Source organism: Mus pahari, chromosome 1 (assembly GCF_900095145.1).
Source record: "Mus pahari chromosome 1, PAHARI_EIJ_v1.1, whole genome shotgun sequence".
In the NCBI taxonomy this organism is placed as follows: Eukaryota; Metazoa; Chordata; class Mammalia; order Rodentia; family Muridae; genus Mus; species Mus pahari.
Window position 1 is genome coordinate 100785220 of NC_034590.1, and position 11670 is coordinate 100796889.

At 39.2% G+C, this 11670-nt stretch overlaps 1 protein-coding gene across 1 annotated transcript in view; it reads right to left on the bottom strand.

Moving 5' to 3' along the window:
• Window positions 1–358: 358 nt before the first annotated feature.
• The window catches only part of C1H10orf88 (chromosome 1 C10orf88 homolog), an 18549-nt gene continuing 7237 nt past the window's right edge, over window positions 359–11670 (bottom strand). The window contains exons 5-6 of the mRNA XM_021213050.2: window positions 7582–8033; window positions 359–979 (exon numbers count right to left, since the gene is read on the bottom strand). Coding sequence (XP_021068709.1) covers window positions 745–979; window positions 7582–8033 — 687 coding nt within the window. The 3' untranslated portion in view covers window positions 359–744. The remainder of the gene's footprint in view (window positions 980–7581; window positions 8034–11670) is intronic.

Consider the following 11670-nt stretch of genomic DNA (forward strand, 5'->3'; position numbering starts at 1 on the left):
AGTAAAATTCGAAAACACAGTCTGCTGGGAACTGCAGTGCCCTGCATTCATGTCACACACTATACATGCTAGAAGGCCTCTGGGAAAAGTCCCTGTCAGTTACAGAAGAGAACTGCCTTCCATTTTACCTAACCTCCAGCACCAAATCTGAAATCCTAAGACTGAAAACGAGCAATCTACAGCAGCACTGTAATGAACAAGCACCACTACCCCCACTGTGTAAACTATCTCAAACAGCCCAAACACGACACACACTCATCTCAGACAAATCATAGGGAAGTGTAAACTGGTGATCTGAATGAAAGAGTCCAAGTATCCAACTTCCAAAATTAATTAGAAAAAAAATTCGAATATCTTATTACTTTTCATACTCCTGAGACTATATATTTTACAGGTATCTGTATAAATAAAAAATCCACTTCAAACACATGTAATATACAATACAAGCTAACAAAGTACGTTAGAAGTCCTTAAACATCTGAAACAGTTGAGCAACACAAGTATACATTTCTGTAAGAGTGAAAAATACAGCAAGCAGAATAACTTACGACTGTATCAGGACAGCTGTTGGCGCACAGCCCTGGATCTACAGTAACAAGTGCAATGCAAACAAGCACTGAGGTCACTTCATGTAAAACAATGGTCCTTCAAAGGACATTAAAGACTTGATTTTCACAACCTTTTTGGATTCTGGCTTTGTAATAAATATGTAATAAATATTTGTAATAATGGTATGTGCATAGCTTATCTTTCTCCATTGGAAAGTCTTTCTCTGGAGTCACAGTGTCTTAGAGGCATCCCTGGGGGTGGGGAGTTGGAGCTTCGCAGTAAGTCCACTAACAAAGCCATTTTAGCATCTATGTGTTCCTGGAGCTGATAGATCCTTTCATCAATGTGGTCCATAAGCTTCTTTTCCATCAGTTCCATGTTTTTAGAAAGAATTTTTTCCAAGTAGGAGCAAACAGGTTGCTCTTCCATCCTAAAAATAAAATGTAAAGTATATCAATTTTCTCTTAGGTGGTGACAAAAACAACTGAGCCAGCCAAATGGCAGCCAAGATATACCATTGACATTGATCTCTAACTCCACCCATCTCCTAAGGGCACAGTTCCAGCTCTAAAACCTACAACAATGGCCACCATCCTGAATATACAGTACTCTCCTGCTTTTGTCTAGTTAGACAATTGAAAACAATAGAGCCGGGCGTGGAGGCACACACCTTTAATCCCAGCACTCAGGAGGCAGAGGCAGGCGGATTTCTGAGTTTGAGGCCAGCCTGGTCTATAAAATGAGTTCCAGGACAGCCAGGGCTACACAGAGAAATCCTGTCTCAAAAAAACCAAAAAAAAAAAGAAGAAGAAGAAGAAAGAAAGAAAGAAAAGAAAAGAAAACAATAGAAAGCAGACAATTCTTCCAAAACCAAGCTGAAGGTGTAGCTCTGTGGCTACAGTGGTTTTCTAGCATGCAAGTACCTTCAATTTGATCCCTAGCACTGCAAAAGACCAGGCTTAGGGGCAGGGAAGACAGCTCAGTCACTAAAAGATGTGCATGCAAGCATTAAGACCCAAGTTATAGTCTCATAATCCAAATTAAAAATGAAAATGAAAAGCTGGGGCTAGGGAGATGGCTCAGCTGGGAAAGCTATTGCCATACAAGTATGAGGACCTGAGTATGTCCGTAACAAATCCGATGCTACAGCTTATATTTGTGATCCCTGTGCTGAGGAGGCAGAAAGATGATGCCTGACGCTGGCTGGCTAGCCAACCTTGCCAAGTCAGAGAGCTAGCTCCAGGTTCAGTACAAAACCCTGTCTCAAAAAGCAGGGTAGGACCTCTCCCTTCTGCCCACATGTGTATGCTTCATGCATATACAAACACATACTATATAAAATCACATAGACATGTCAGGTGTCAGTGTGGTAGTGTGAACTTAAAATCCCAGCATTGGCCAGGTGGTGGTGTGCACGCCTTTAATCCCAGCACTTGGGAGGCAGAGGCAGGCAGATTTCTAAGTTCGAGGTCAGCCTGGTCTATCGAGTGAGTTCCAGAACAGCCAGGGCTACACAGAGAAACCCTGTCTCAAAAACAAACAAAACAAAAACAAAGAAACAAACAAAAAATTCCCAGCATTGGGGTAGGTAAAGACAAAAAGCAAGAGGATCTCAGAGGCTCCTCTAGCCAGTCAGTCAAATTTGGTCAGAGGGCTCTGGGCCAGTGAAAGGCCCTATCTCAAAAGACCATGTGAATGGCTTCTGAGAAACAATGCCTGAGGTTGTCCTCTGGCTTCCTTCCACATGCTGAACGTGCTTCACATGTAAGCACACACAAACACAAGGTGTGGCATACACCTCTAATTGGGAAAGGAGCCAAAAAGATCAAAAGTTCATGGTTAATTGCACAGACCAGAAGCTTGCCTGGGTTTGAATGAGAATGGCCCCCACAGGCTCATATATTTGAATGTTTGGGAAGAATTAGAAGTTATGACCTTGTTGGAGGAGACATGCCACTGAGGGTCTGGGCTGTGAGGTTTCAAAAGTCCACTCTCAGTTAGCTCACTCTCTGCCTACTGCTTACAGATCAATTGTAAGATTTTAGCTAGCCTGTTAGCCTGTGGCCATGCTCCCCACCGTGATGCTCACGGCTACAACTGTCTGGAACTGTGAGCTGCCAAATTAAATGGCTTTTGTTGTTGTTGTTGTTGTTGTTGTTTATAAATTGACTGGGCCATGGTGTTTTATTATGGCAATAAAAAGTAACTAAGACACTGGACTACATGAAAATCTGTCTCAAAAAAAAAAAACAAAACAAAAACCTAATAAGCTTTTAGGAAAGAGCTGCTATATTCTGTGAATACCAGGACAGTGAACCTCACAGTGGGGCCTACAAACCTTGCATCGCTCCTGCAGGGACTCAGTGAGGCCTACAGCATTTCTATGCTAATAGACTGGTGGTATCCAACTTGTTCATCCTTATGCTCTTGTGACACATAGGAGCATTTCCCAAAGACACATGAAGTGTAATGCCACCGTTTGCCACTGCTCTAATAACTCACAGAATTGGTAGCAGTGAGTCTTCTCTAGAACACCCTACAGTGGTAAACTTAATGTATAAATATGTGCACTTCAGACATTATCTCTCTTTGCTCTCAATGTTCTTACTAGCTACATGTTGTAAGGTAATACATAGAAAACTTTAGCCAAAAGCTCTACACACACACACACACACACACACACACACACACACACACCATGTATATGTAGGTTTTACACATACTAAAACATAATTTCTACTTAAGTTTTTGCTTATTTTCATACTTATGTTTATATTAATATATAATAGTTTTATTTTTTAAAAACTCATATTGCCAAATATATATACATATATATCCTGTGCCATTTTATTATGTACACAGTTATTATCCTCCCAGACACCAGTCCTTCCCTCTCCAAATTTCTATTAGTATGCTTTCTCCCACCTGCTATGTGGCCACATGAGTCTCTGCTGTCTCTCACCATAAAAAGCCATTTAGGTGGCTGTTTTTTATAACTACTGATTACCACTCCACAGTGTGGATACAACAGTTCTTGAATCATCTCTTGCAAAACAGAACTATTACAATAAAGCTTCTATGAACTGCATTTTGTATGGCCATAACATTTCACTTCTCTAGGATAAGTGCCTAGGAATATGTCTGCCAGGTCATATGAGAATGTGCATCTAAGTAGTTCAACTTGCCAAAAGATTTTTCAGTGACTGTACCATTTTATGATTCCAGCAGCAAGCTGTGAGAGATCTAGTTCTCCACGTCCTTGTGAGCATTTTTAAGTTCCAGTCATTCCAAGAAACACACGGTGTACCTCTGTGGTTTTAATAAGCATTTCCCTGGCAACGGTGAGGCCGGTGCTGGCCACCCTTTGTGCTCATCGGCTTCCATTAGAGTCTCTTCCCCATGAAAAGATCCCTTGTCTTCTGTGTTTTACTTAGTATTGTTTTAAATGCTGAGTTGTGCCATCTCTTTGTGTTAGAAACAAGCCATTTCTTGGAATTTTGATTCATATTTTCTTCCAGTTTATTTTAAAACCATCTTAATAGGGTCTTCCGCAGGCATAAAGTTTGACATTTTACTGGGGTCTGCCTATAATTTTTTCTTCTGTTGGTCATGTTTTTAACAGTATATTTAGTGTTCTCCCATATAATTAAAACGTTTCTGTTTACTTTTGGGAGTGTGGCCATCTGTGTTCATTTTCACAGAAGTGTGAGGATTAGGTCATGGTTTATTTTTACCTGTGGAGATCACACTGGCTTAGCACCACCTTTACAACTCAGCTGCAATGCTGCCAAGCCTCTGCTATGCTTCTGACCCTCCACCTGTGGGGCCTACTTCCCGCTAGTACCACCCCTGATGCTACCACTGTACCGTGTCCTAAAATGGAGAAATGATTTCTCTTGCTTTACTCTTTTCAAACCTTTTTCCTAGTTATCATTCTACTTTATAGAGCTTTCCAATTCCAAGTTTTAGAATCATATCCTCCGTACTTATAAAAACATCTTGATGGCCCTTGCTAGAACTACACCAAGCACATGTACTAGTTAGGGGATGACTGGTGCTTTTACAGGGTAACAATATGGCATGTCTCACCATTGTTGTAGGCTTTCTCACAATTTCTTCCACTAATATTTTAAAACTTTCAGTTCACAGATCCCATATTTTGTCAGGTATATATAATTATTTTATGGATATTTAAAATATGTATTTACATATATCTTATTCGTACATATATATATGTATTTGAAGTTATTTAGAATCTAGTTGGGATACAAGGGTAATAGGAGTTTCATAAAATGAGAAGTCTTTTTCCGCTTTGATTTTCTGGATTATATAAAAAATAGTGTTCTCTAAATGCGTGGCAAAATTCTCCAGTGTAGCTATCTAGACCAGGATTTTTCTTTTCATGAATACTCTGTATTAATTGGCTTTCCATCCCTGTGAAAATATCTGAGATTAAAGGCCAGGTTTACTTGGTTGTGGTTTCAGAGTTTTCAGTGCAGTGTGCTGTGGACCTGAGGTTAGGCAGAGCATATATGGAAGAGGCCAGGGCAAAGTGGTACACCTCATGGTGGCCAGGTATTAGAGAAGAACAAACAGAGAAGAGCCTGGGATGAGATATCCTCCAACCCATGCCCCAGTGACCTATTTCCTCCACAGCAGCCCTTTTGTATCACCTCTAAACAATGGTATTCAAGTACAACTCCATCAGTCTGAGTGCCCTGCTGATCCAATTTCCACCGAGTGACTGAATCCAACAGTTCTCACACATTAGATACTCGCATATCAGATATCTCTATTATGATTCATAATAGTACTACAATCATAGTTATAAAGTAGCAACAAAACAACTTTATGGTTGGGGGGTCACCACAACATAGGAACTGTGTAAAAGGGTTGCAATATTAGGAATGTTGAGAACCACTGCACTAAGCAGAAATTAAGCCTTCAACATGGGGAAAACCACATCTAAACTGAAACACCTTCCCATTACAAATTCAGCATTTTTAGTGGCTATAAGGTCATTCCATTATCTACTTCAAGCTGTGTTCTGTAGCTTGTGGTTTTTTTGAAAAGTTAATCCACGTCCTCTAAGTTATTAAATTTGCAAGCATGAAGTTACTCTCACAGTCCGACTACCTGTAAGATGCCCAAGGCTGTGTATGATATTCTCCACTGCAAATCATACTCGTGCAAATCTTCTCCCTTATTTTCTAGTCGTAATAGAAGCTTACTGACTTTAATGAAACTTTCAGAGAATCACCATTTTATTTCGTTGGTCTCTTTACTGTTTTCCCATCGTGTGAACCTCCTCCTTTGGCTTCCCGAATGCTGGCGCTGTTTGTGTCACCAGTGGTCTTTTAATTCAGTCTTTAATGTGTTACAACTTCTCAGAGTATCTATTTCATTGTTTAAATTAAAATTTTTAGTACTGTATGAGTATTTTGCTTGCACGTACACATATGTTCCATGTACGTCTAGTGCCCACAGAGGTCAGGAGAGGGCACTGAACTACTGGGATGAGAGTTACAGGCTAGTTAAGAGTTAAAGAGTTACATGGGTGCTGGGAATTAAAGCAACACATGTTCTCACCTGCTGAGCCATCTCTCCAGCCCACCCATCCTTCTGGGGTAGTTCTGTGTCACTGTCCTCCCAGCCATCTTCACTAAAACACCGTATGATGCCAAAGACCCTGGCCATCACCTGGGAACTTCAGTCCACAAACTTCTGGCTCTGAATTTTTACTCAGCTTACTGTATTTTAAAAATACTCCTGTTGAGACTTCTTTTGTGTCTGATATGCATACTGTGTGATGTGCACATGCTCAACATGAATGTACACGTGTATGTACACATGAGCTATAAAACAGGAGGCTGGCATCCAGTGACTATTTCTGTCACTCTGTCACATTTGTTGAGAAAGAGTCTTTCATAGAGCCAAGTGTTCACTGACTTAGTGAGATTAACTGGCCAGTAATCCCTATAGGCCCTATAGGTACTCCTGCTTGTGTCTCCTCACCAGGATTATAGGCACACACCACCACACTCAAGTTTTATTTTTTTAAAAGCCATGGGTCCTATGGTCTGAAACTCAGGTCCTTATCGTTGCACAGCAAGCACTTTACCAACTGAGCCATTTCTCCAACTCCTAGACTTCCTGAAACACATAAACTGTGTTGTCTAATCATCAAGTGTTTGGAAATTTTCTTATTGTCTTTCCTTCACTGTTAAGTGATCGTTTTTTATCTATCTTTATGGGTGGAGAAAATACCTTCTATGATTTCAGTTCGAAGCTGCTTTATGACTTGAAATACAATATATTTATGTGAATCTCCCACAGACATGAAAAAGCTATTCTGCTATTGTCAATAGAACCTAATATAAGTGCTGATATAATCATGTTGGTTGGTGATGTTTACTTCCAAACTAATAAAAGTACTGTTTTCAGATGTAAACTTTAAACTAAGACAGATTAAACAGTAGAGTAAAATGGTTACTGTGAGTTATGACCAGAGTTCTGTACCTCAATTAGAACACTATTTTGACAAATTGTATCTGTGAAAAGGATTAGGAATATGCTACTTGGCAACATCTTAATCGAATAAATGCTGCAAAGATAATGCATCAAGACCAGAGGATAAGAGGTTCTGCACTATAAATTACTCCCATCCCACAACAGCTTTTGACTATAAAAGTAACCTGGAACAGACACAGGCTATAAAGGTTATCTTACAGTGACATTCATAACAAACCTAATAAAAAATTATAAATTCTCATGGTTCCTCCAAATTCATGCACACAGCTTTCTTCTGCAACCATTAGCCGATAGCTGGAACTCTTCCATAAATGCCTGAAACCATGAAACACCAACCTATACAGTCCACTCTATTCTATTCCTAATCAGTAATGTCAGTGATGAACTGTAAATGCTGAAAACAGCTCATCAGGCAGTGCAGTGAGGCAAATCTGTTTCCCTTCATCTGACTCCCCCACCTACTAAATCTCAACTATATTTGACTTAAAATAAAATACTTACGAAACCCCAACAATGCCCTCTCGGGGCTTGGAGATGTTTTCTTGCCACCTGGCATTATGTCCCACACGGAGATGGTTGACCTGACTACATAAGTTCTGGAGAAAAGGCAGCAGGTCAGAGCTGGGCACACTTGAGCTGCTGCTTGCCTTCTTTGGTAAGAAAGAAGACACTGCATTTTTAAGATCACTTTCAAGGGAATGGTTTTGTGGCATAAGGTGACACTCATCGTGGTTTGTGGTATTTCCTTCTCCAGATGGCTGTGCGCTTTTATCAATAAGAGCCTTTAAATTTTCAGTGATGGCTGAAGGGGTCAATCCAGTTCTAAAAGGGAAAGGTGTAGAGGATGCCTTGTCTAAGACTCCTGGAGAAGTTGAAGACTGCAGCGCCATCAGATGCTTGTGTCCTGCACTTCCCAACACGGACTGAAGCTGATCCCCAATGGGAAGACAATTCTGAACAAGGAAAATAAGTAAATATTAAAGAGTGAAGGCTAACCTCTGCAGTGGTTGCTACAAGTCAGGCAGTGGGCATTCTTCCTTTCATTTCCATGAAGAGAGCTATTAACTGTTCAATGTCACCTAGAGGACACCAAGGGAAAAGGCCCCGCCGAAGGAAACCAGCCAGTAAGTGGCAGGGTTGAGACATAGACCTAAACTTCTTAAAAAAAAAAAAAAGATTTATTTATGTCTGAGTGCTTTGTATGTCTGCCTACGGAAGAGAAAAGGATATCAGATCCCATTATAGTAATGGTCGTGAGCTGTCATGTGGTTGCTGGGAACTGAACTCAGGACAGCCAGGGCTCCTAACATCGGAGCCATCTCTCCAGTCCAACCTAAACTTCTTTTAATCATTTCACTGTAGCTTTTCTAAGGAACATATTAAATATACACTACTATAATGGTAAAATATACACTACTATAATGGTAAATATAGACTGTAATCCTTTCATTGCTAAAGGCTTTCTTATGGCAGCATAATATTAATTAGCCACAACAGTTGATCATTTACTTTTACATTTGTTTACTTTTTATTTTTATGTATATGCGTGTATGCCTGAGCATATGTGTGTGCACCAGGTATGTGCAGATGGCCACAAGAGCAAGGAAAGGGTGTCGGCCTCTGGAACTAGAGTTACTACCACTTGTGAACCACCTGATGCTGATGCTGGGAGCAGGACTTACACAAGAGCAGTTAAGCACTCTTAACCGCTGAACCATCTCTCTAGCCCCAGTTAATCTTTTCAAAATTCAACCTATAATTTTAAAATATATAATAAACTCTTTTGATATATAATAAACTATTACATATATTAATATACGAACTATTTTTAATATAAACTATTCATTTTACCTCGTCATATCTTTTGCAATGAGTTTTAATGGAGGTTTTATGGTGGACAGTTATACTATAGAAGTAGATACTCTATGGAGATATTTGTGACATTTCTGATGACTAAAATGAACTTGGCTGCATTTGTTTTAATCATTTTTAGGATAATAAGAGTTATATTCTAGAGCCAAAACTAAACTTACTATAAGAAAATCCTGGCTATGTTAAAGAGAAGACTACACTACCTCCCTATTATGCCTTCAGTGTTTTCCAATAAAGAAAAGTAAAATACCTCTAACCCATGAACACTGTCAGAACACTGTCATGATTTAACTTCAAAACATAGATGCCAACAGTGGATTTATTTATTTTTTTTTTTTTTAACCAAGAGCAATCGTCTCCCATTATGGCTAGTCAACAGCTTTTGAGAGACCAGTCCAAAAAGTAATCAAGATTAGCTGAAAAAACTATGTTCATATACTCATCTAAACGTTCTAATTATCACAAGGCTAGGCCAGAGCTGCAAGGCATTTATCCAACAAATGTTTACCAGAAATTCCCTCTATGCTATGTTCCATTTCAAGTGTAAAAGATACGCCAGTGAGCAAACCAAATTACATTCCCTGACCTCATGGAGCCTACCTGATATATAAGCAGGGGAAGACCCAGGGAAGGAGGGAATACATCATGGGATGAAGATGATAATAAGTATGTTAGGGAAAACTCAAGGAGGAAAGGAGGCTAACGGCCAGGGGAGCAGAGGCTGGGGCTGAGGTACTGTCTGTAATAGACAGTCTCCAAGTAACTTTACTGAATTTCATTTTTCAAAAAAGCTCCTTCTAGAGAAATATCACCCTAATGTTAATTTATCCTGTTCTGCTGAACATCATTTTTGAATAAACCTGAACATATTCCTGGAATGACAACAAAAAAGCATATATATTTACACAATTATAACATTAGGTATCTTTCCGTTAGCTTGAAGGAGCTTTATTCAGTCATAATAAAAAATGCCATTTCTTTATTATAGTTAAAAGGTGTGCACTAGGGAATTGATAATACATACTAACAGTAATGGTATTTACACTATAGTTCATTTTAAAATTAAGGGTTATCACTAGTTTAGCAGAAAAAAATTAGGTAATCATAAACGTAAAAGTATTGGCTAAAGACAATTCTTTCTGTCTGGCTATCTCTAAGAAATTCACTGATTATAAGAATTAGCCAACAGAAATGTAAAATGCAGTAGTAGAAAACAGCATGGAAGACCCTCACACATTTAAAAATATAACTACGATGTGGTTGAAAAGCTCAATTGTGGGTTCCAGAATTCCTGGCCACAGGGTATGTGGTAGTAACCCACCACTGTGACTGTCAAGGGGGAAGCCCTTTCATGTGTTTCCATGTACAGAGAAAACTCAAATGACACACACAAACTGTTGCCTTGGTTACCTCTGGGGAACAGAATGACAGCAGCAAAAACACTGTGGTTTTCTACCAGTAATTTTCTTTGAGTGAAACTCATGGGATAGAAAACTTATAGAATAAACTAATAGAATAAAACCAGAAAAAAAAAATGCAATTTTTCCCAGAGTCAAGTTTTTAAGACAGAAAATAGTGAGCTGATTACACTTCTTAATTCATTGCTCTCCTCTAATCACCTCCATCATCCTTCTACAACTGCTTTTTTGCTTTTTTTATATCTACTAAAAGAATATATGATACACAAGAACTTTGCCTTAGAAGTCACCACCTGAAACACTGATTCTTGAACTCCATCCTGCCGGAGTTAGTAGGTAAGAAGCAAGGGCTTGGAGTCAATCTTCTGAAGACATTACAAAAACTCTGCATCCTGTGGGACACATTTTAAGAAAAACCAGACTAGCCACTCATCAGGAGGCAGACGCAGGATGATTTCTGTGACTGAGCCAGCCTGGTCTACAGAGCAAGTTCTAGATCAGCCCAAACTACATAGAGACCCTACCTAAGAAAAATCAAACTGTCATACTCCTAAAAAGGGATAAACCTCACAAGCTGACAAATATTTCCTCTATCCTCAATATTTCTATATATATCCACCTTCTAATTTCCTCTTTATGTCTAAATAGCTTGGGGGGGGGGACTGTTTGCATTCAATACCCCCCAAACCCAGCTACTATCTAATCCTCCATAATGTGTTTTATATCCTATTGTTATTTATCTCGCTCCCAGAAGTACTGAAAGTATTCATATGATAAATCAAATTGGCAAATATGTATCATATACATAGTGCCATAAAGAACAGACAACTCTCTGCTTGCAACTTTAATCTCAATTTAGTGAGAGAAACAGTAACTAACAAAGACATAACAAAGTGTTGAGAAGGATACAAATAAAATTATGATAAAGATTAGAAGGGATCTGCTATACTACAAACTGGGTGACAGAAAAGGTCTCATTAAGGATATAATGATTAAGGTGACATTAGAGTAGTAAGAACAGTAAGAAAATAGATACAGTGGACAGTGGTGGCACCCACTTTTAACCCCAGCATTCTTAAGGCAGGTGTATCTCTGAGTTCAAGGCCAGCCTGGTCTACAGAATGAGTGCTCAGTCTAGCCAAGGCTACAGAGAAACCCTGACTGGGGGGTTGTGAGGGGAACAACAAAAACAAATAACAAAATCACACACACGAAAGAAAGAAAGAAAGAAAGAAAGAAAGAAAGAAAGAAAGAAAGAAAGAAAGAAAGAGAGAGAGAGAGAGAGAGAGAGAGAGAGAGA